Source organism: Cercospora beticola, chromosome 3 (assembly GCF_033473495.1).
Source record: "Cercospora beticola chromosome 3, complete sequence".
In the NCBI taxonomy this organism is placed as follows: domain Eukaryota; kingdom Fungi; phylum Ascomycota; class Dothideomycetes; order Mycosphaerellales; family Mycosphaerellaceae; genus Cercospora; species Cercospora beticola.
Genome location: NC_088937.1, coordinates 2810657 through 2834547, shown reverse-complemented (window position 1 = coordinate 2834547; position 23891 = coordinate 2810657). Strand labels below are relative to the sequence as shown.

At 52.9% G+C, this 23891-nt stretch overlaps 8 protein-coding genes and 1 non-coding gene across 9 annotated transcripts; 4 read left to right on the top strand and 5 right to left on the bottom strand.

The window, feature by feature from the left end:
* Nucleotides 1-1783: 1783 nt before the first annotated feature.
* On the bottom strand, nucleotides 1784-3177 carry RHO25_005085 (uncharacterized protein; the record flags this gene model as incomplete). The annotated part of the gene is made up of 3 exons (XM_023595989.2): nucleotides 1784-2779; nucleotides 2834-3014; nucleotides 3110-3177. The coding sequence occupies 3 exons, from the start codon at nucleotides 3175-3177 to the stop codon at nucleotides 1784-1786; spliced, it is 1245 nt and encodes a 414-aa protein (XP_023456465.1).
* Nucleotides 3178-3497: 320 nt separating this feature from the next.
* Nucleotides 3498-4109, top strand: RHO25_005084 (uncharacterized protein; the record flags this gene model as incomplete). The annotated part of the gene is made up of 1 exon (XM_023595988.1): nucleotides 3498-4109. The coding sequence occupies one exon, from the start codon at nucleotides 3498-3500 to the stop codon at nucleotides 4107-4109; it is 612 nt and encodes a 203-aa protein (XP_023457276.1).
* A 178-nt stretch (nucleotides 4110-4287) lies between these two features.
* On the bottom strand, nucleotides 4288-5673 carry RHO25_005083 (uncharacterized protein; the record flags this gene model as incomplete). Its single annotated transcript, XM_023595987.2, has 1 exon — nucleotides 4288-5673. The coding sequence occupies one exon, from the start codon at nucleotides 5671-5673 to the stop codon at nucleotides 4288-4290; it is 1386 nt and encodes a 461-aa protein (XP_023457275.1).
* A 299-nt stretch (nucleotides 5674-5972) lies between these two features.
* On the bottom strand, nucleotides 5973-7558 carry RHO25_005082 (uncharacterized protein; the record flags this gene model as incomplete). Its single annotated transcript, XM_023595986.2, has 2 exons — nucleotides 5973-6164; nucleotides 6218-7558. The coding sequence occupies 2 exons, from the start codon at nucleotides 7556-7558 to the stop codon at nucleotides 5973-5975; spliced, it is 1533 nt and encodes a 510-aa protein (XP_023457278.1).
* A 1483-nt stretch (nucleotides 7559-9041) lies between these two features.
* RHO25_005081 lies at nucleotides 9042-9122 on the top strand. Its single transcript has one exon. It is a non-coding gene; the product is annotated as a tRNA-Ser (tRNA).
* Nucleotides 9123-9941: 819 nt separating this feature from the next.
* On the top strand, nucleotides 9942-10587 carry RHO25_005080 (uncharacterized protein; the record flags this gene model as incomplete). The annotated part of the gene is made up of 2 exons (XM_023595985.1): nucleotides 9942-10029; nucleotides 10091-10587. The coding sequence occupies 2 exons, from the start codon at nucleotides 9942-9944 to the stop codon at nucleotides 10585-10587; spliced, it is 585 nt and encodes a 194-aa protein (XP_023457277.1).
* A 266-nt stretch (nucleotides 10588-10853) lies between these two features.
* Nucleotides 10854-12902, top strand: RHO25_005079 (uncharacterized protein; the record flags this gene model as incomplete). The annotated part of the gene is made up of 1 exon (XM_023595984.2): nucleotides 10854-12902. The coding sequence occupies one exon, from the start codon at nucleotides 10854-10856 to the stop codon at nucleotides 12900-12902; it is 2049 nt and encodes a 682-aa protein (XP_023457280.1).
* Nucleotides 12903-14452: 1550 nt separating this feature from the next.
* On the bottom strand, nucleotides 14453-16662 carry RHO25_005078 (uncharacterized protein; the record flags this gene model as incomplete). The annotated part of the gene is made up of 2 exons (XM_023595983.2): nucleotides 14453-16283; nucleotides 16337-16662. 2 exons carry the CDS (start codon nucleotides 16660-16662, stop codon nucleotides 14453-14455), a joined length of 2157 nt encoding a protein of 718 aa, XP_023457279.1.
* A 3369-nt stretch (nucleotides 16663-20031) lies between these two features.
* On the bottom strand, nucleotides 20032-23474 carry POL3 (DNA-directed DNA polymerase delta; the record flags this gene model as incomplete). The annotated part of the gene is made up of 2 exons (XM_023595982.2): nucleotides 20032-20770; nucleotides 20899-23474. The coding sequence occupies 2 exons, from the start codon at nucleotides 23472-23474 to the stop codon at nucleotides 20032-20034; spliced, it is 3315 nt and encodes a 1104-aa protein (XP_023457282.1).
* Between the last annotated feature and the right edge of the window lie 417 nt (nucleotides 23475-23891).

Genomic DNA, 23891 nt, shown 5'->3' with positions numbered 1-23891 from the left:
TGGCCGACGCTCTTCATCACTGCGCGCTGCACGCTAACTAGCTCTTTAGCACCTCACACAACATCGACTCCCATGCTGTCGGCGGCAGGTGAGCAAACGCGAGCAGCCTGGGGATCGACAACCACGTCGGAAACGGCCATTGGCATTTCTTGCCTCTGACGAAGGCCCGTTCAGCAGAGGATACCGCTCGTGTTGCCCTCGCTCCAGAACAGCCCGTCGCGGTGCCAGGCGCTTACAGGCGACCACTGCTATCAACAGTACCGTGATCGCCACCACTGCTCCACTCGGTTGTACTCGACTATGCAAGCCAGCTGCACCACTGCTGACCCTGGACGCGTTCAGCCTGGCTGGGAAGAGACTGCCTGTGCTGTTGCATCATCAGTATACAAAGTCAGATCTGAAACACTCATGCTCAATATTCCATCGGCCAATGACGGATGTCCACAGCTGCAATGCGTCGACACATGCAAGGCAAGGCACGGCTACTGCTCGCTTTGTTGCTGCAGTCTGACACTTGCTGCGACCCAAGCATTCTCCTATGCCGTGCAACGTTGAGCAGCAGACAAAATTACTGGGGAGAGATCAAGTCTTCCTTACCTAATACTCCTCGACTTGTCACTAATTTCCACATACCAGGAGGTTTCAGAGCACAATGGCGAATGTCAATGCGCGACTGACACCTCACGGCTGCCTTAGGGAACAATGATGTCTCCTGTGGCGGTGTGCAATGGTCAATTATATGACTCGCAGGCAAATATAGAGGTACAGGACACAACAGCTACCCCGTGTAGAGGCAACGCAGACATGAGGTGATGTCTAAGAGTTCCTCGACTAACCGTGAGCCTCTACCAGACTTCGACCCTCCTAACCAATCCGTGTGCCACAATCCTCTCCATCACAATGTTCGAGAACCTCACACATGGTCATCTCCTCTAACAAGCCACCAAAGACAGACAGTCTCACAGCAACGAACACCGCACGACATGCTTCAAGACCGCCACAGTTCCACAACAGGGCGTAAGATATACATAGAAGCTTTCCAAGACAGCATCGGACAGATGTATTATCAGAAAGCAATGCTGGTCGCAGCTCATACGCAATGCCCACCCGTACATAACAAGGCTCCTGAGACGTCTGTCTCACGGGCTCTCTACGTCACCCAGTCTCAGGCGAATGCTCATATGCTTCAATGGTATATGCTGGTACGTGTCGAGCTGCATTGAGCTTGAGTAGCTCGAAAATTCGGCTTGAGCGGCATGCTATTCGGATTTGCGTTAATGCAGACTGCATAGCGAGAAGATGCACTTGTGAAATGGGCTTCGGCAGTCGAAGATCTAATAAAGGATACGCCTTATAAGCGTAGGTTGCCGAAGTAGTACGGGTATCTGGAACGGAATATTCCTGTTGTAAATGCTTAGAAATCTGCGAAACGTATGCTGAGCTGTGATTCGATTGAATACTCTGAATAGTGATCAAGACCACGTTTTGAGCGCGTGAGTGAAGCATGTGAGCGCTGGATCACTAGTCAGTAACGCAGAACGGCTTTAGTAGCCTGTGAGCTGCGACACTGCCTCGAAGAGGGCGAAAGAGAGCATACAGGATTCACTATGGGCCGACCGAAATCATGGAATGTATGCGATTCATAAGAGAGCGGTCAATTTTCGACTCCAGATTTTGTAAATTTTGCAAAGATCGAGACCGAAATATGCATACATTTGAACATGAATATCTGTTTCCCATAATGCTTTCATCAATGTTCAATTCATTAAAAGTCATGCAACCTCTAAACAACGTTCTGCTCGTTGACGAACAGACCGGCCATACCCTGTCCAGTACCAATACACATAGTCGTCAACAGAATCTTCTTCTTTTGTCTCCTGGCCTCGGACAGACCAGTCACAATCTGTCTCGCACCAGTACAGCCCAGTGGGTGACCAAGAGCAATAGCGCCACCACGCACATTCATCTTTTCGTGTGGGATCTTCAGCACGTCCTTGCAGTAGACTGCCATAGAAGCAAAAGCCTCGTTGAGTTCGACAACGTCAATGTCGTCGATGGTCAAGTTGTACTTGCTCAAAAGCTTGGGCACAGCGATCGAAGGACCAATACCCATGATGCGAGGAGCGAGACCAGCGACTGTGGCTCCAACGAATTTGGCCAAGATGGGCTGGTTGAGTTCGAGGGCTTTGGAGCGCTTCATGAGCATGACAGCAGCGGCACCATCTGTGACTTGCGAGCTGTTACCACCGGTCGATCGGTCTCCGAAATCTGGGAAAGCTGGACGGATCTTGTTCAAAGCCTCGAATGTGGTTCCGTATCGTGGACCCTCATCACGAGTCAATGTGACCTCTTTGCCATCGACCATGGCCTTGATTGGCACGATCTCGTCATCAAACCAGCCAGCCTTTTGTGCGACCTCTGCTCTTCGGTATGATTCTGCAGCATAGCGATCTTGCTGTTCACGTGTGATGTTGAAGTCCTTGCCAACGTTCTCTGATGTCTGACCCATGGGCATCATGCAATCTCTTGCTTCTTGGTTGGCCTTGAGGATGTCCTCAAAGAATGGTCGCTCCAATCTGTCGCCACCTGCGGTCATGGACTCAGCGCCGAGGGCGACGCCGATTTCGATGTCGCCGTGCTCAATCTGGTTGGCGATATCTTGTACGGCCTTGAGGCCGGAGGAGCAGAAGCGGTTTACTGAGGAACCGGCGGTGGTGTTTGGGAAGCCAGCGGCGAGCATGGCTGCGCGGTTGTAGTAGGCGGCTTTGGAGTCGGAGACCTGGTGTTTCATATCGTCAGTAAGATGTCAACTCCGGAGGGGCACTGAACATACATTTCCCAAGCAGATGTCCTCGACCAGTGCAGGGTCAATGTTTGACTTCCTGACGACCTGCTCGAGAAGCTTGAAGACGATGCCGTCGAGCGGCGTATCCTTGAGTCCACCCTTCTTGCCCTTGCATAGCGGCGTTCGGATGGCGAGAGTGATGACAATGTCGTCTGGGTTCTTCTGGGTGCTGTTGATTGTCACCTGTCAGCATTTTGGTGCTCGCAGTCTCTCGTGCAACGCTCTGCTGCGGGGACTGGAGGGACTCGTGGCGGCGAAACTCACATCTTGTCCAGCGGCGTCTGGCCGGGGAGCAATTGCCCGAGAATCGACTTGACACGTTCGGTGGCCATTTTTGAGTATTTCCAGAGGTATGAGTGGAGGAAAGGCGAGGAGTTCAGTCGCGAGAAATGTAAATGTCGATCGCAGAAAGTGAAATAGACTTCGGGGTTGAGTGATCCCTAGACTGCTTCTGATCTTGCCGAGGCTCTTTCATGGCTAGGAACGGCATCGCAGTCCATGTCGGCAAGTGGACCGGCGAGACCTGCTCACAAAACACTCTTAATTCACCTACCGAACAACCCCCGGCCGAGGCAGAAAGACAACTTCTCGACAGCCGCGCGGACCACAAGCCTGCTTACATCGTAGCATTGCAAGAACTGTCTTGGCCCGCATGTCAGCCGCAGCGAGCCAAAACACTGATGATGTCGGCTATACCTTCTCCCACGGTAGCCGCATCACTCACGGCTCAGGCGCAAACATCAAGAAGCCCTTCGATGATATCGACCTCACAATGCACGAACTCTCACCTTCCAACGAGCGTGGTTTTCGCGGGCAGCTAGGATTCATCGAATTCACGACAGACTACAGGCTACCTCGACATATCCACATGTCATCAGACCAGACGCGTCTTGTGGACGAACGTATTATGGTTCTAAACGGCGTAGCACCGCTGGAGATAGCGGGGGAGTACTATGCTGTAGCACCAGGAAGTCTTGTCGACACGGTTGGAGGCGTTCCGCATACCTTCACAGCTTGCCCTGCTGGGGTGAAATTGCCCGATGGTACTGTCAGCAATGGCAAGTTCACAATGGTGTACGAGTATGAGGAGCCCACGAGATTCTTTCCTACTGTTTCGACCAAGGTTGTTAAAGATGTGTCTGAGTACAAGGCATGGGAGGGAGACCTGGATGTCATCAAGTTGCCGAAAATGAACACTGATCAGGTGGTAGCAAAAGCGCATGTAATTTTCGACAGACTGAAATGCAAACTGAGTCTTGCTTGACGAGTGCATTATGCTCGCGTATCAACATACCAAAGTTATGTCTGCCAATCGCTGAAGTTGGGGTTGAACTATCAAACGACAACACAAGAATCGTGATAGCGCCGTGTCGTGTGATACATCTCCTGCCGCTGAAAAAGTCCTTCGTAACCATTAACGCCGTCGCTGTGCCAAAATTATGCTACTCTTCTTCATCCTCTTCCACGCTCGCAACCCTCGGCTGCACATGCCTCTGCTGCAGTCCCTCAGCCGGCGCAGATTCAGCGCCTGTGGCAGCGGTTTGTGTCGCTTCCACCACCCCCTGAGCAGGCTCTGGCACTGCAGGCGCTGCCTGTGCATTTGCCTCGACTTGTTTCTGCTTGCTCTTCTTGCTAGACGGTGGCAGCTCACCACGCGCTCTAGCTTCTCTGCGTGCCTTCTTTGCTGTCCGCTCCGCCTTCTTTCGCTTCTTCATATCCTTCTCACTCTCATGCCATGCCCAGACCGGTCGGAACGAGTCGAAGAAACCAACATCCTCGAAGAGATTCGGGTACAGCCAGAGACCAGGCTTGACAGTGAAGAATGTGATCAGGAAGAGGATTAGCCGGAAAATCGCCATGCCGAAGAAGAGACCAAGCAGACCCAGCATTCCCATACTAAGGTACCAGACACCAATGCGCAACGTGTAGGGCCAGACTGGAAAGAAGACGACAGCGAGGATACCGATGAGCGCAAGAGCAGCATAGAGCTTGTTCTTCCACTGGGCGGCAGTGCTCTGATACAGCCAGACGTAGTAGTACTCATCGGCAGCTTCCTGTTGTGGCTCAACCTTGACTGTCCACAGTCCCTTGACTCGCTTCTTCTTTGCATGGTTGTGACCTTCGTGACCAGCATTCTCGTCGACTTTAGATACGCGGAGGGCAAGGAGTGACAGTGGAAGCAGCTTGAAGGCATTCTCGGCAGTCACACGATCCTTGACCTCGGGCAGCAGAGGGTTCTTCTTACGAGCCTTCTGGTACGCCTCGCTCTGGATCGCGCGAATCGCACGCTTGACTTTGAACATGTCCTTCCTCTGCTCGTTGAAGATGCACGTGCGATTCTTCAGATCCTGCGACTGCAAAAAGGTAGCCATGGCAATTGCCTCTGGCTTCGGTGGACCAGGCTGAATAGGAACTTGCTGTCCTGGCTGTGCGCCTTGTGGCCCTTGTCTATGTCGCTGCTCTGCCTCTGATTGTGGTGGTTGTCCGCCCTGCTGCTGCTGCTGTTGCTGTGCCTGCATGCGTGCCTGTGCCATCATCTGGGCTTTCATGCGCTCGACGTATTCGGGCACCGTCAAGCCGTGCTTCTCCGCCTCGGCAGCGATTTGTTGCTGAATCATCTGAATCTGCTCGGGCGTGGGCTGTTGACCTGGCGCCAACTGGAACGGAGCTTGCGGTGGTCGCATCGGTTGTCCTTGCGGCGGACCTTGCGGCGGGCCTTGCTGTTGCTGGCCTTGTGGTTCGCCCTCAGCCTGTGCAGTCTGCGCCTGTGCGGGAGCAGGGCCCATATTGGCGCCCGGAGGCGGCTGCGCCGTGTTGTGGTGATACATGTCGAGTGTATCAGGCCAAGTCACGTTGGAGCGCGGGTGTTGTCGAGGTGTTTGTGCAAGTGGAGGGCAGAAGGCGGGATCACATTTATTTCGGGATCTCAATACGTTGCGTCAAATGTCAAGGCCAGTTGTCCAGGGTCTTCGGCGATTCAGCGCCCAAACATCTCACAACGTCAACAGCCACTTGGTCACAACATTTCTGTGAGCGCGGATGGGCCGGAGAGTAAGTCATGTATTCATAAAACGCTCAAATGTGCTATCAATCATGGCTCAATGTCACGTCTCGATGTGTAGCACGCCTACACCTTCTGGTGGTCACTAGCATCAGAACCGTACCGATAATCCTTGCCCTCCTGCACAATCCCGACAGTACCAGCAGCTTCAGCAAAGTCCTCGTCGTTGCTAGCTGACATGGAGCGACCTTTCATCTCGGGACCCAGGAACGTCAAAACGATGACATAGACGTACACGCAGGCCATGAAGATACAGATCTGAGAGAAGTCAGCGTGAGCGTCTCGAGGCAGTGCAAGATTCTCAAACGTACCACCTTGCCGTACTCGTAGCGGGAGACGGACTTGCCATCCACAATCTTTGGCTCCAGGGGGAACCTCTCTCCGATGGTCGCTTCGATTGTGCTAGAAGCGGAGGAAACCAGGTTACCGAGCTGGTACGAGGTACCAACCACGAACGCCCTCAAAGACCCGGGAGACAGTTCCATCAGATGGATTGGGATAACTCCCCAAGCACCTTGAACACAGAATTGCTCGAAGAATGCCGCAGCCATGATTCTCTCATTTGGCACGAAGCTGTATGGGTACAGCAAAGCACCACCAACAATGCTGATGAAGATGATACTAAACCTTCGTCCAAAAGTTTGCGACAGGTAGCCGATCGTCGTGCCACCAGTGATGGCGCCCAGATTTGCAACGACTTGGGTAACAGTGACAGCGTTCGCCGAGAAGTTGTACTGGTTCTCCAGCATTGTAGGGTAAAGATCCTGCGAACCATGCGACATGAAGTTGAATCCCGCCATCAAGAGAACCATATAAATGAGCAGCATCCAATGCTTCTTGAGTGCGACTTGGCCCTCTTTGATGAACGTCTTTCCAGCATTGTCGTTGCCTTCTCGAATTCGCTGACGCTCCTCGTACGCTTCGGTCTCTCCGAGACACAGTCTGAACGCGATGATGAGCACGGGAACAGCACCGCCGAACCAGAACAGTGGGCGCCATCCATGGGGCGTCGTATCCACCAGAGCTCGGGCAAAGACTGTGGCGAGCAGGTATCCGAACGCGTAACCTTGCTGAAGCATACCAGAAATAATACCTCGCGCTTTCTCGGGGCAGTCCTCCAGAGCTGTTGCTGCAACATTACCATAGAGACCTCCCATTGCGATGCCGAACAGGGCCCGAACGGCAAGGAATTGGTCGTAGGTGTTGCAAAATCCTGTGCCAATTTCGAGAGCGATGAAGAGCAGGTTGTTCACCACAAATGGCCATTTCCTCCCATATCTATCAGATGCCAGGCCGAAGGCAATAGCGCCCACACTTCGAAACATGAGCACGAGTGTGATGCCCCAGGTGATGTCCTTCTTCGACTTGTCGAATTGCTCCGCCAGGTTTGACACTGTCAATGATACTGTGAAGAAGTCGAAAGCATCCCAGGTCCACGCGATGAATGAACATAGGAAGAACAGCCATTGTTTCCCATTCAGCATTCGTAGGAGGGTGATCGGGTTCTCGAGTTTGTCCATCGGCGGTTTCAGCGTGCTGAAACGGGTTGCAAAATACCTTCCGACCGACATGTTATCTGTTGTGTGCGTGTGTTGTGCTCTGATCTCTTCGCGTTCGATCGCGTGATCGACGCCATAATCTTTGCCAGACATGATGGGCCGTTAGAAGGCGTGTACCCTATGACGAGGAGGTCAGCCAGATGTTCTGTAGCTCAGCCTCATGCTGGTGTGTAAGTTGTCCCCAGATGTTCTCAACACGAGCTCATCGACATTCATGTAATGGTCGAAGTGCGACACATACAGCATGCCACTTCTGCCCGACCAGATCTTGCGTGTTCGATATGATCTGGATGTGCCTGCGACCGAAAATGCCAAAAGCTTACTCACCTCTCAAGCTCTCAGCCAAGACGCACTTCCTCTTGGCCAGCGATAACAAGCGAGGAACAAGATGCAATTCGAGTGTGTCGAGACATGTCTGGAAGTGCAGAACCAAGGGCTTTAGCACTGCTCAAGCTGGCAGCAGCTATCTCCGTACCAGTGGACGTCTCTGCGCCACGAACCTTCAGGCTCAATCATTTGACAGACTTTCGCAGGCACACAGCGCCCTAGTCACCGCTAGGGCAGAACTGTGACGGTTGCATTGTGGGGATTCGCATGAAGCGAGGGCACACTTCGCATCCGCCACGGGGTCTCCAGCTTTGAGTAGCCAATAGCGAGTGGCTTTTTCATGCCGTGGAATACCGCTTTTCCTTGAGCGCGTCTGAATCGCAGTACCAAGCCGGCCCGGCGAAAACAAGACGGCAGCTTATCGAGCTCAAGCTGTGCCGTGGCGCATAGAAGCGTTGGCGAATGTCTTGGACTACGTCTTGAGTCGGTGGGTGGCTTGCCGTGCGTCCATTGAGCTGCAGGTTTCGTGTGCGGTGAATTGAGGTAGCTGCCGCCACCATCCTCGTGTCAACGTAGTCATGCGTGCGTGTCTGCTACGGTACATTCTCGTTCCAAGCCTTTCGAGCTTCGCGATGCTGGGGTTGCCGTCCGATCTGGAGAGGCAGGAGCACGCTTGCAAAAGGCATGTTCTGGGCCGTGACTTGATGGCACGGAGTCATTCTGGCACTGTCATTTGCTAAGTTCCACTTGGTCGGCAACGGTGACAGACATCCTTGACGGCCATGCTGCATCTCCGTACTTCGCGTGGCCTCCATGTTCACTCCATGTGGGTAAACGTGGAGTGGTGTTGGTGTTGTGAAGTCTTTCTGAAAAACAGCTGGTGATTCAGAAACGGTATCAGCAAAGAGTCGTCTTTTCAGATGATCAAGGCTGCACTGCACAGCAGTGAGATGCCACCGGAGAAAGAAGGGCAGGGCGCAGGGAACGAAGCCTCAGGCCACGCACTTGCTAGGCCAACTACTTTCGACCGGCGTTCAACCTTCGTTGTGCCCTTCGACTACGACATCGACCACTACCCATTACGAGACCCCCTCGTCTTGCGCCACACTGCATGACCCGGCCTGGTCACGATATCCTACTCGTCAAGAGACAGAGGGAGCGATATCGGCTCGGGCCCTCCACGCTCGGGCCGAAGGTGGTGAAAATTGTTCACACAAACATATACCAACATAAACTTCACCCTATCATCGGCGAAGTAGCAAAGTGGTTACTGCGATTGACTAGAAATCAATTCCCTTCGGGGGCGTAGGTTCGAATCCTGCCTTCGTCGTCGTCGTCTATCTAGGATTAACTACCTAGATATGAGATCCTTTTTTGATTTTTTACCTCACATTCATCATGTGAATGTGAAACACCTTCGCACAACGTTCAAGGCCTGTGTGGGTTGAGATCGTTTTGCGATCCCTCTAGGATTTGCGCTGCCCTTGGCCATGATGGTAGTTGGTTGCGGAAGTGTTTTCCACGATTGGATGGCACGCACCGGGCAGAGTCTATCGTACACGAACCACCTGGGTCAGTCGTGCCTTGAGAGCTGTGGGCACTGCCGATGCGATGAGTGTGAAGTCATATTACATCTGACCTGACTAGACTTGAAGGCGTCATTCGGATCATGTACGTTTCTGAGCATTCTGAGTCGCCAGGCTGGATAGGCATGCTGTCATGAAGACGGGAGTGGACGTTTTGGCATATGGCAAGGAGCTAAGCCGTTGATGAGTGTCAGAGCCGTCTCTGGTGTCTTGTTGCAAGTCTACATTCAACACGATGTACGCGTTGTTGCAGCTACATAGAGGGATGCACAGTTCTGCGTTGGCAGGAGTCGCCACAGTCAGAGCTGAGAATCCTCCCAGGTTTCATTCGACAGCTTGGCCAGCCACATTGACACTCATTGGAGTGAACTCTAAGAGGGTGTATGAAGGACAAATGAAACGCAGAAATGGTGTCAAGTTGACATGCTCAAACCGTAGCGAAAGCTATTCGAGTCATATATAGCCGCTAGCATACCACTTGCTTTCGCGCTGGTAAAACCATTTCCTCGCTGCATCACCCGTCTTTTGCGCACGAGAAGTGCCAACCAGCACAATCAGGCGGAATGTTCGACGCAGCAGTGATATGGCTTGGCACCGCACGATTTCTAGGCATAGTTTGTCCCGTTCTGTTCGCAGGAGTAACCATTCAATGTACCACGTCCACAAGCTGGGGAAATGTCGAAGTGGTAAGCTGACCGTCTTCGTGATCCAGACTCTTTCATCCTAGTGGACCCGATTGTAGCGCATGCACCGAACGAGAAGATCATGGCGAAATTGTGGTTACACGCATACCAGCTGGGTCCTTACTGGGTGCCGCCGCTCATCCTCCCGGGTACGCTAGCGAACGCTTATCTCGCATACCTCTCGCCTGTACAGTCCTGGCAGAGGTTTTCCTACATCTTTGCAGCCGGTGGGATATTCAGCATCCTTGTGCCAATCACGTTCTTTATTATGGAGCCGGGAATCAATGGGGCCTGCAAATGGAAAGTGCAAAGCTTGCTCAAGGATGAGGACTTCAGTATGCCGGAAACCACAATCTGGAAGCCATCAGCGCATAAGCATGGAGGGACACAGAAGAGCAGGAGATGGGCAGAGAAGACAAGTATGAAGGAGCTGGTCCTATATTGGAGGTGGATGAACGACTTCCGGTGGGCGCTCGGAGGGGTGGCGGGGATTGCGAGTGGGTGGGCGACATTCTCTTCTGTGTAGCATATCGCAGTCATTGCGAGATCATCGGGGTGAAGTTCGTAGCAAAATTTGAGAATGGAAAGAAACGGAGGAGGACGCTCGGCTTAGAGGCTCGGATCCGTGCCAATGAAGGCGCGGCCCCGCTCGAGTGAACGACCCCACCTACTCGGCGAACTCCAATGCAGTGTTATTTTCGGCAATGGCATGCTTCTCCTGTCTTTCTTCTGTCCCTATCAACCAAATTGCAGCTCTGCAACTGCTGACTAGACTCCGGACACTGGCCCATAATGACTACCGCAAAGACTCCCCAAGCTGAAAAGCTCTGGGAACATGCTTCTCCCGAAACCACAAAACTTTACGACTTCCTGCAGAAAGTAAATAAGAAATACAACAAGTCATTTCAGACATACAACGACCTTTACCAATGGAGCATTACGGATATTTCCGCCTCGTGGGAAGAGATATGGCATTATGTTGGGATTCGCACATCCGCTCCATACGAAAAAGTCGTCTCATCAGAAGACACAATGTATCCCCGGCCTGCTTGGTTTCCAGGCGCGAAACTCAACTTTGCAGAGAACCTGCTCTTTCCAGTCCCAGATGTGGATGAGAATGCCCCTGCCGTGATTGCAGCTACCGAGACGACACGCGAGAACGTAAGCTGGAAAGAGCTACGGGAACGAGTGCGGAAATGCCAAAGTGGGATGAGAGCTCTTGGGTTGAAAACTGGTGATCGCGTGGGAGGCTACGTCGCAAATCACACCAATGCGCTCGTGGCAAGTTTGGCTGCAACCTCTTTGGGAGCTATTTGGACCGCTGTTAGCCCCGACACTGGCGTCAGTGCTGTTCTCGACCGAATGGTACAGATTGAGCCCGTGTTGCTCTTCACTGACAACGCTGTGATGTACAATGCCAAGACACATCCTGTTCTGCCTAAGGTGAAGGGTATTATGGAGGGTTTGCCAACGCTGAAAGGTGTTGTGGTGTTCGATACTGTACAAACCATGGGAAGTGAGATCGAAGGCCTCGACACCGATCTGAAGGCCAAAGTCCAGACATACGACAGCTTTGCATCGCAGGAGTCGGACTTGAAGTCACTCCACTTCGAGCAACTAGATCCTGATACACCGGTGTACATCTTATATTCGAGTGGTACCACAGGCGCACCCAAATGCATTGTACATGGCGCGATCGGCACGTTGCTGCAGCACAAGAAAGAGCACATCCTACAATCCGACATCAGGCCGGGCGATCGACTATTCTACTTCACGACATGCACTTGGATGATGTGGCACTGGCTGGTATCTGGTCTGGCTTCGGGAGCAACACTGGTGTTGTATGACGGCAGTCCGTTCCAGTACCGCGATTCAGAGGGAAAGAGCATCAAAGACGATTATGCCATGCCCAAACTGATCGATGAAGTCGGCATTACTCAGTTCGGAACCAGCGCGAAGTACCTCTCCGTCCTCGAGCAGCGGAATGTCATGCCTCGTGAGGCGAGCGTAACTCTGAAGGCGCTCAAAGCAATATACTCGACGGGGTCCCCACTGGCACCAAGCACATTCCAATACGTATATCGTGCCTTCGGAGCAATCAACCTCGGATCGATCACGGGAGGAACGGACATCATCTCCTTGTTCGGTGCACCTTGTCCACTCCATCCTGTATACACAGGGGAGATACAAGTCTTGGGTCTAGGAATGGCCATTCAAGCCTGGGATTATAGCGGCAAGGATGTATCCCAGACGGGTGAGCCTGGAGATCTGGTCTGCACGAGAGCCTTCCCATGCCAGCCAGTCATGTTCTGGAAAGGCGATGAAGGACAAGCCAAGTACAAAGCGAGCTACTTTGAGGAGTTCGAAGGGGTGTGGCACCATGGCGACTTCATTCGATTCAATCCAGAGACAGGTGGTTTAATCATGCTTGGACGATCAGACGGAGTTCTCAAACCCAGCGGAGTGCGGTTCGGCTCAGCAGAGCTTTACAATGTCCTCCTGAAGCACTTCCCTGACAAAGTGGAAGATGCGCTGGCGATTGGAAGGAGACGAGAGACGGACGATGATGAGACGGTTGTGCTTTTCCTGAAGTTGAAAGAGATTGGAACGCTCGACGCGGATCTCGTGGAAAGCATCAGGACGACTATCCGCAAAGAGCTTTCGGCGAGACATGTGCCGGGCGTAGTCGATGAGTGTCCTGATATCCCCGTAACCACGAACGGCAAGAAGATCGAGAAGTCTGTTAAGCAGATCCTTTGTGGTTTGAACATTAAAACGAGTACCAGTGTGGCGAATCCAGAGAGTTTGGAATTCTACAAGCAATGGGCAGAAACGCACTAGCTAAGTTAAAGCTAGAGAGATGAACAGAATCTCAGAAAGAAAATTGAAGGGCTTGCATACAACTAAAGTACTTTCAGGTGCTGCTCGTAATCTATTCTCAGTTCGTCAGCCTCCACACATGATGCTCTTTTCGAAATTGCTTCTCGAAAAGTAAGTCAGATGAAGGATTCGTAGGACACAAAGTCTACCGCTCGTAGCTATAGTCTCTTCAAGGTAGCCCTGGAGCATAGACAGATCAAGTGGAGACTTTCCCAAACTGCTCTCATGTTTGAAGAAGGCAGCTGTTGAGTTTGCAGCGAAAATCATGTCACGTCCTCACACAGGGCATGAATGTAGTGGACGATGTTACTAACTTGGCCCTCGTTCGAGCAGAAGCGACCCCTATGAGCGGCAGCGTCCAACGAAAGGACACGTGCTGATCGAAAAACGTGTGTGGAGAGATTGACCAGACCGTTTCGAAGCAGGTCTATTACCTTTCTGTGAAGGACAACATCGTGATCATGTCCTGTCGAGGATGCCTTGCCGTGACAATTCCTAGGTTCTGTCACAGTTAGTGTCTGCACATACCATGGAGGACGAAACTGATTTATCGAACGCGATATCAACACGACCTGGGAAAGAGAGTCCAGAGGGACAAGACTCTCCGTTCACGAAAGGGTCTGTGTCACGTTTGATGGACAGGTCAACCGTTTCGGGAAATCCATGGTACCCAGCCGTTGACAAAAACTGTGTATCCGATCGTTGTGATGTGTCGAAATAGACTTCAGTGCCACGGAATCGCCCTCTCAAGCGCAATGTAGCACCACTCGCAAAAAGACAGGAGAAAAAGGGAAAAATCATGAAACTCGTGTGTGTTCGGCGGCAAAGTTGTTCCATACATTCGAAGCTCAGTGCTTTTTCTCAATCCATCATCGCTACCATTTCCAGCATGGGGCGAGAGGCAAATATGCACACACTGGCCCAACGAGTACTACGCAGCAGCAGCAATAACCAATGAACCCTTTCTTCTCTCCAACAAAGGCGCTTCAAAAGTGCAAATTCATACTTTGTCAAAGCAAAAGCTCTTGCAATGTTTGTAGACTCCATCCTAATCACTTGTGTCCCTTTCTCCATCCTTCTCCCGTGGGTATCCAACTTTAGTGGGCAGCCGTCCTCACATCCTGGTATTCCCCCCATCCCGCGCGAAAAAAAAAACACAATAAAAAAAGTTGTTTCCGAGTTGCTCCCTCGTTAGATGTAGATCCTGTTTTTTTGCAGTGATCCACTTATCGCTCGCACAGCGGCATCCGTGTTGAACGCCGTACTAAAAATTAGAGATTTCGTAAAGAGCCAGCGCCAGTTTTTGCTTCCCCAAGTAGTTGTTTGTCAACTCAAAAGACACCCCAAAAAGCTTTGCAAAAGCATCCACACAGAAGAGTCGGGTAAATTATGAATTAGAATTCTCGAACGCCAATCGGTAAGCTTCGGCCGTATGCATTTGGCCTGTGTAAGGCACTTGTCGTAATCGTCCAGTGTCGGTCTCTGTCTTCAGAGCAAGCTTCGGGCATCGCTCATTGCTGCTGTCCGAGGTAGTTTGGATCAACGAAGCCAAACATCTGCTGGTTTTGCATGTCAAATCCGTTGCCGGGGCTTTGATGCTGGAACATCTGCTGCTCATCCGGTACCTGTTGCATCTGACCAGGGCTGGTGTACATCTTCGCGTCGTTATAAAGCATGCCGGAGTCTCCGGGAGTGTGGAACATTGCCGCTTGGTCTTGAGGTACATGCGATGGTGTCGAGAATGAGACCCCGCTGTCCTGGTGCTGTGCAGCAGGCGATTGATAATTCGAGCCTTCATGCTGCGGAGGGCTTTGGTAGTTCATCTGCTGTTGGCCGTTCATTTGCATGTTTGCGTCCTGACTGTTCGATGGCGGTGACTGAAAGTTGAACATGCCATCTGGCATGGGCGACTGAAAGGCATCCTCTGCCATCGGACTGCGGAATGGGAGTGCGATTTGCTTGTTGAAGGACTCCGACAAGTACAGGTCGTCGCTCCCAAGCTGTGCGTTTTCGTTAGGTGTTCCAAACAGATCAGCACTTTGACTCCGTCCCATTCCATTCAATGGCGGTGAGTGGTCGGCGATGACCGGGTCGCCGTGACTCGTCATCGAGAGGGGCGTGGTGCTAGTTCCGAGCATGTGTCCCGAGTCCACGGTCAAGAACCCATTGTTCATATGTGGGTTGAACTGGGTGGGCTGCAAGGCTTCCGCGGGTGGGGCTTGCGTAAAGAAGCCCGGAGTGCCAAACTCACTTGGTGAGTTGGCGGTCGTCGCCGAGACGGATCCGTTGAACTGCATGCCCATGCTGTTGTAGCTCTGAGAGGTGTCGATGCTCAAGTGCTGCGGACCAGCACCACCCGCAAATCCTTGTGGAATCTGGTGCTGTGGCACAGGCGCAAAGATGTTCGGATCCTGCATAGGGACGTGGGCGGGCTGGTTTTCTTCCTGTATGAGGAAAGAGGGCATTGGCATCTGACCAGTTCGGAACATGTTGAAGTCGATAGCAGCAGGAACAGACCGGCTGCGTTGGCGCTTGTGGCCGCGAGGTCCTGGAGGGCCCATCATGCCTGCATGAGGATCTTGTGGGGGAAATAGGTGCATCCCGGTGTGCGGGTGCATCATGTGGTTAGGCTGACTCGCAGGGCGTCCCATGGGTGAGACAGGTGCGGACACTGCGAATGCGTTGGGGTCGAAGATATTGTGTCGATTCTGGTATGCTTCGAGTGAAACCAGCTTCGCAAGCTGCCCACTAAGCACTTTCGAGGGTCCTCCGAGGTGGTGAACCATCACCTGGCTAGCCTGCTGGTCCTCGGTGAAGTCGCCGCACTCGTAGAAGCCACCGCTTCCGGAGCTGTCCATGTAGAATTTTGGGGGTCGATTAAGCTCGATTATAAGACCACCAGACCTCTGAGAAGCACCCTCCGCAGCAGCTAAGACATCGCCCTGTTCCAGCGTGATGTTCTTGATCCACGCGAATGGGTATTCGATCTTGTACCCCGCGGAATCGTTGTTGATGTAATACGTGACGCAAGCTTTGTCGGGAGAGTAGAAAATGACGAGATCCATCGTGCTCTGACCGACTCGTCGCCATGTTCCAATGGATAACGAGCGGCAGTGGAAATGTTGGATGACAACCTTGCTAGAAGATTGGTCGTGGTTGAGCATTAGTCCCCCATTGCCGAAGTGACCAAATCCTGGGCCACGACCGAGCATGTTTGCCGGCAGGCCCTTACCGGGACCGTACGCTTGCATAGCAAGATACTGGCGCATAGATTCGGGTATGCTGTCACAGTCCTCCCCGCTTTCGATGCTTCGTTTTGCAATGTTTTTAATCTTCGCGCGTCTGTGGCACGTTAGCGCGTTCCCCAGGGCTGTATGCAGTCCGTCGCGGCCTACCTGTTTTGGAACCAAATCTGTACGGAGCGCTCGGTCATATTGATTTCTTGTGCTATGCGCTCCCTCACCAGTGCAGTTGGGGTTGGATTCTTGTTGAATTCAACCTCCAGCGTCATCAGCTGGTCCTGGGTAGCTCGTTGACGCTTCTGGTTCTTCTGTTGCTGGGTGAGGGTGCTTTTCCGCGGCGGGCGGCGGGATGCGCTATTGCTGACCGAATTACTGCGTTGCACGCTTTCGGGGGAGGTGGATGAAGCCATGCTTGACTTTGTGTCCTGGGGTGTCTGTGCCTGATGGGCGGGCGCTGGCGGAGGCATTACGTCGGCCATGTTTGCGGCCGCTGCGGAGAATTGGAGCTGAGATGGGGTCGTCTCGTCGTGGCACAGCCTGTGCGGTCGGAGGAGAATCGATATCAAAATCGTCGGTCGGCGCGTGAGAGGTGCGCGGGCGGAGTGGTGGGTAAGTGTGGGCCAGCCTGCAGTGCGGTGAGAGCGCACAGGGGGTAGTCGTAGGATCAGGCGGAAGCGATAGCAATACCACTGGATCTCTTCGCGTCGATGATGTGTCGGTCGTCGCTCGTCGAGATTGCTGCTGCCGGTGATCCGAGCCTCCTGGCGCAGCCGCAACTAAATGAATGAAGTGATAGTTGGAAAGAGGAAAGAACGACTTCGCGCCGAAAGGAGTGACGGCGGGACAAAAAGAACGTATGGCAGTGAGTAGTGGAAGGGAAGTAGGACAAAGCACAGCACCAGAACAGCACCAAAAGAGTGACGGCGAGGCAATGATGCTGCTTGAGAGGGATGAAGACGGGGCGATAAGTGATGGGATTGGGAGCAAACGCGTGGTGGGTAAACTCGATTTGATGACTGGCGGGCGCTGTCGCTGGGTCTGCTCTCCCAGACGAGACGAGCACGGGGCGCGCGCCCCCCTTGTCCACACACAAGCCGAATCCTAGAAGTCGTGCGGGCTGTCGTCGATCCCGCCGCCGATGAGACCACTGGCAGGGCAAGCTCAGGCTCAGGACAAGCGGACCCAATGGTCACGCCCTCCAAGCGCACGCTAGCGCTCACGCAGCATCTGGTACAGTGCAGTACATGCACTGGGTACAGTACACCGTACACACACAGAGGCGCACACAGCGCCGGCGCTGGGATGCTGGAGTTGGACGCGCCGGGCAGTCTGCACAAACCACGCTTCCCTCGCATTGCTGCGGCAGGCCGCATGCCGCATGGTTGTCTTGCGCGGCTCTGCTAAGTCTCTTTGATAAAACTTGTCTCACAAAGCTCCAGCGGCTGTTCTATGGATCTTGCCTGCTGGCGGTCCAAGAGACAGATCGTGTGATGTAGCGCACCCGGGGTGCGAGGGGGTCCGGCCATCGCACGCACAGCACCAGAGCAGAACAGAATAGCCGGCCCTGCTCGCGGCGGTGCAGCGCCAGCGCGGAGCGGGCCTATCACGCGTCACCTGCGCCCGCCAGGAGCATACTAGGAGGTAGGGGCCTCCACCAAAACATGCCAACGCTGTGCTGTACGTTGAACGACGGCTTTTGCCCCTCTGCCCAGACTCACCCGCACGCGTCTGAGCGCGTGCGGCAATGGCGGTGCAGAGCGTTTCCAGTGCCGTGGGAGCTCGTCGTACTGCTGGCCAGCCTCGACACGGCGACGGCCTCGACGTGATGCTGCTGCTGCGCGTTTCAGGAGGTCCGCTCAGCCGCATGTGCCTGCAGCCTTCTGACTTGTGTTGTTCGCCCGGCCGAGCGCGACTAGGATGCTGGTGGTGCGAGCCAATCGCTGCCGATCGGGGGTTTGAGGCTTTGAGAGGCGCTGGAGCTGCAGAACAATCCTGGTGCCGAAGTGCTTTTTGACTCCGTACCTGCAGAAAAGCTGGGCAGCGCGGCGAGCACAACGCGTGCTACACGACTTCAGCTTCCAAAGGATCGCAATGCCATCCTCTATCTCCGCGACTCCAACGCGAGACACGAACTGATCGGGAGGGAAAAGGCATTTGACTCACGTGTACAGTAAGCAAGAGCACGAGGGCAGAAAGTAGGTATTTCTGGCTACACTCCGTGCACTCGGAAGGAGCGAACATGGATAGCTCCTTCCCTATTCGACTGTCAGCGCGCACGGCCTACCGCTTTGGTCTCCGAGGAGTCTCTCTCACCAGGTTCCAACGCTGTCGTTCCGCACGTTGACGCTCCCTTCCAGGTGACCCAGGGCACTTGATCATTCTAGCTGCTCGAATGCCGCTTAGTTCACTGATCAGATGCTGCTGCAGTCTGAGGACGACCTCGCGCGCTCATCACGGATCTCACCTGACGCTCCCGACAATGCTATCGACAACACAACGAGACGGAATACGGTTCATGTCAGCCAACAGAGTCTAACACGATCGTCCGGCTGATGAGGAGCCCTGCCCGGTCGACGCATGTGTGAGCCAACCTGCAGCAAATGCCAAGGCGAGGTTCCCGTCGCTTCAGCATTTGTTCTGCATGAATCAAGGTCCAATGCTGCTCAAACACTTTCTGCGGGGGCCGACACTGGCCCGTCAACCGTGACACGCCACAGGTTGCATCAGACCTTCTCAACGGCCTCTCCACGAGCACCAGCAGCCACACCCCACGCCTGTGGATGCAGCACCGACTTCAGCCTACTCCGTTGAGACAACATGAACTTGATCTCGTCGGACAGGCTTGTCAGAGTCTGCAGAGTCCTGGCTCGATGATAGCTGGAATGATGCTTTGTGCAGACTCACCCAACACCCTTTCATACTACGCACAAACACGCGTGGCTTTAGGATTCGAGGGAAGGGGTCTTGTCAATTCAGACGCTCCACAAGGCTCTGAACGTTCCGAGAGGAGGGCTCCTACACGCGCTGGCCGCTGCAGGACAAAAGTTAACGATGACGATGAAACCGTACTGATCAAAACATGCTTCGACGTTTTGAACGCTGTTGATGTATGCTTTGTCTGTGCAACTATGTCGTATTGCCAAGCAATGCTTGAGGGAGATTGACAGAAGGCAACACCCTCGCATAGAACTCAGATGCGAAGATATGGCTATCCCAACAACAAGACTCATGCACGAAGCAGGTGCTGGCCAATGCTCAATCTTCAACCGACTTGACCTCAGCACTGCGGACGAGTTGCGGCATGACGAAACGAGAATCGATCGTAGTCGGCGCGATCCGATCAGTATGGACCTATCAGTCTCACAACATAAGGCACTGTCACAGATGCCTAGCCACCACGAATGCTGACTTGATACCACATCGCTGCTACAACATCAAACATGTCGCGCACAACTGACCAGTTTTTGACAGCAGTTGGCGAGAGCTGGTTTGACAGGTGTCGAAAACCGTGCACAGAACGTAGAGGGCAGAAACGGGGCAATGCTTGTACAGAATTTCAAAGATGTCTGGCATTATGCTTTCCTGAAAGATCATGATACACGTAACTCTGAGCACCGCCACCATCATCGTAGTACGCCACCGCCAAAGTGTTGGAGCCTTCGACGAAGCTCGCCACCCTTCAGCCTCAACTCGCTGGGATACCATCTCATTCTTTCATGAGTCTTGCGCAATCAGCTGTTTGAGAAAAGATCATCAGGTGTCAACAACGGCGCAAAGTCCGTGCATGCTGTAGAGTTCCTCTGCCGTCCCTCACGTCAAACCTTGGCAGTCAATCGGCTGCTGCCTCCTCACCACAGCGTAGCATCTCGATCGAAGCGCTCAATCTCCTTCTCCGCATCCTCGACGTCTTTCTTTGCCTTCATGCGCATATAAAAGATCGGACAATCGCGACTCGAGCAAATGACCTCGTTGTGCATACTTCCCTGACATCTCTGGCACTGCGTCCAGAGTCTCGCAAATCGCACTTCAAGCTCTGCCGTTTTGGCTAAGCTTCGCTGATACAATTCTCCAAAGCGCGGTCGGCACTCAGCTCCGACCGCACCGCCACTCTCTTCTTTTGATGTCAAGGGTTTCTTGCAACCCAAACACGTCTCGGTCTTCTTGGCAAATTTCATGAGCCCACCCATTGTCGGCGCCGAAACTGTGACTGAACGAGTGTGCTCTCCCGTGAGGAGCGAGGCTGCCTTCTTCTCGCCGAGAATGGGTTCGAAGATACGTCCCAAAGGTTTCGCGAGTTGATTGTCCAGGTAGTACTTGGTATCGATAGGCAAGTTGTTCTCGAGCACGAACATGGGATCTTCCGATTTCTCGTAGCCTTTGGAACCAGCAGCTCCTTTCACCATGACATACGCCACTCGATCACCGAGCGCAGGCGCCGAACCGGCATCCCGCTTTCGCATGCGCTCGGCGAGTTCCGTATGTGCTTGTTTGGAGGCATAATCCGTCTTCGTCAAAGCTTTTGTGATGACGAGGTTCGAAAGATCGATGCGACCCTGCAGAAGCTCGGAAATGGTATCCTTGACATAACTATACGGACAAAATTAGCAATTGTGCAAACTGTAGTTGTGTTGTTGTGTTGCATCGGATGGGCTCGGGAACAGACCCTGCCAGAGCTTCTGCGCATCAAAAGGAGGAAGGCAAAGTCAAAAACTTACTCCTGAGCACCCTGGACGTCTTGATCGATGAGCAGCATCTTTAAGCTTGTTTCGATGAGATTCTGCACCAAGCGGCAATTGTCTCGGCGAACAGTCTCGATACCTTTGGTATCCATCTTGTCCCACTTTTCTGGCTTCGTCCAGTACAGGCCTGCGTAGCGCTTCTTGTTGATAAGAAGATAAGGATAGTACACTTTTTCGAATTCGAGCTTGATGGGCTTGATGAATTTGCTCGAAACGTAGTCTGCCGCGTCATTTCCCAGCTCCATGGCTTTGGCGAGGTCGTTGGGTCCAAACTTCACCATGACAGAATCCGTGTCTCCATAGATAACTTGAGCATCGTGGCTATAACCGTTTGCGATGGTGTATCTGGCTTCGACTTCCTCCTTGGTCTTTTCAATCATTTGACGTCCATATGATGTGGTACTACTGGCAATGGCTAGACAGGGCAGCTTGCCAACTGTCGCTCCAGTCAGCCCATAGACAGAGTTGGCGCTGATCTTCAATGCTAGCTGACGACCATTTAGCACAGCTTTCTTGAACGGATCTGTTTCGACTGCCAATTCTTTCTTGGCACGCTTTCTCGCTCCGAGAAGCTCCTCAAGAATTTGTGATAGAAGTCCCTTCCGGACTTTGGTAGTGCAGAAGAGATCTCCGTTTGGCGTGACGATATAGTCCTCATCCTTTTTGAGGTTCATCTTCTCAACGGCATTCTTGTTCAGAAGGGTGGTGTAGCAGAGGTTGTGAGCCTGCATAATACTTGGATACAGGGAGGCGAAATCGAGCGTTGCTACCGGTACGTCGTAATATCCTCTGGTCGGTTCGATGACGGTCGCACCTTCATACTGCTCGTCTGATCCCTCAGACTTAAGATCTGGGACCACCAGCTGTTGCTCGAGCGCTTTTCTGAACAGCTGACTGATGAATTTGACCTGCTGACCTTTCGATAGCAGGAAATTAAAAGGAACTCCCGTGACTCTTGCCATTTCCGTGTAATTGGTCAGGCACATCAACTTGTCCATCAGCCTCTGGGGTAAGAAGGCATCCTTCAGACAGTACACCGCTAATCTGCGCCTCGATTCCGGTGTTCCGTTGTACAGCTCCGTAATCATAGTATGGTGCACATCTTCTTTTTGTTCCTTGAGAAAATGTGCCGATACTGAGTTGAGGGTGTAGCTTCGAAGCTGGTAGTCTCTCTGAACAAGCTGGAGCAAGTCAAGTTGCAATCTGCCGTTCGTATTCGTGGCTTTCGAATCTCGGTTGCCCATCTGCTTACTCGCGAAATTGGTGTCTTTTGCTACCGACTTGACATTCTTCAGGCGCGACCAAAATGGAAAGCGGCCTACTTTGAGATGTGCTGCGCGATCCAGGAGGTAAGGAAAGTCGAAGTTGGCAATATTGTACCCGATGATGACATCTGGATCGACCTCTTCCAGGAAATCCCGCCAGGCCATCAACATTTTCTCTTCGTTGTCGAATTCGAAGAGCTGTGTGTTCACGATACTGCTGACAGTGTCCATACAAAAGACGTTCCGAACGAATGGCTTTTCTTCACCATATCTCGTCACTACGTTGGCAATTTGTATTACAGGATCGACGTTTGCCTCTGGGAAGACGCCCTTTCGTCCGGCGCACTCGATGTCGAAACTGAGCACTCGCAAAGGTGCCATTTTGGACCACTCGCCGTCGACTGGGTGTGCGATGATGTCTCGGTAATGACAGTATGCTTCGATTTGACAATGTGATTGTCGATCCCGTTGCGGGATCATATGGTATTTGCCAGAGTTGACACCGACCCACGACATTCCAGCCACAGATGTGTCGATCATGAATCGCAATGTATACTGGATGTTGTCGAAAGTCAGAATGCCGCCCTCTGCCGACTTCCAGAGTCCTTTGTAATTGGCATTCCCGGTTTGTATAGCGGTTCGTAATCTGCTGATGTATTTGGGATCTGTAACGGTGATCTTGAGGTAGGGGCTCTTGGTATTGCCTTGAAATCCAAACATGTTTTCTCTTAGCACCATCTGCACCGAGTGGATGGCAGCAGAATGTTGTGCCAATGTCGACTCCAGGAAGACCTTGAACGGCTCGCAGTCATTCTTGGTGAATGAGATAGGTGCCGCTACATAGAGGTAGTGCAGGAAGTCAGTGACGTGCAGCAGCACGGAGTGACCCTCTTCTGTTACGCCAAATAGTTTGACAGTTGTCTTGCCTCCATGCAGCGTGCCTTCCTCAACATCAATATTCTGGAAGGTCAAAGTGTCGCTCTTCTCATTGAAGTCATCGAGACTGGGCCGTGCCCATTGCTGGTCTTTCTCGGCATTGTTGTGCTTCAGAGCATCGATATCTTGTGTCAGTTTCTCCAAGACCTCCTCTTCGAACTGGCTCTTCGGTTGGCTCGATCCGACGCCATTCTTTCCTCTTGGTCCCGGACGCTTGAACTGGGGCTTTGCATCCTCGAGCTTGCGTTTCTTATTCGGTGAAACTTGCTGGTTGCGACGAAGAGCTGTGCTGTCCTGCAACACACGCTTGCTCGGAACCTTGGCCGGCGACTGAGTGAGGACGCCAGGCATTTCGAGGGTGTGGTGATGGGATGGGAATGGTGAGTGGGAGAGAACACGAGAGCGTGTCAGTGACGCGATCGAGGAAGCGCGCCTTAGACGCGGAGCAGTGGCCCGAGCACAAAGCTGCTTTACAGCTTGACAAGTCCCCACCTGGGCGTCGCTATCGCTGTATCATCATCTTCGCCATCCATCATCTCCGCTGATCAGTCCTGCCCGCACCAATTGATACAAAACGCTCGCCGGTGTATTACTCGGCTGCGGAAGTGTGGCACGTCCCGCTCAGCAGCAAACGAAGGCGCAGAACATCGACCACAGCTACAAATCCGCTTAGACACTTGATCGCAGGCCAAGTATGACCATCTGCGCCCAGTAGTGGCCGCTTTCTGCTCTTCTCTTGTCAGTTCGCTGCTCTTTCTGACCTTGCTG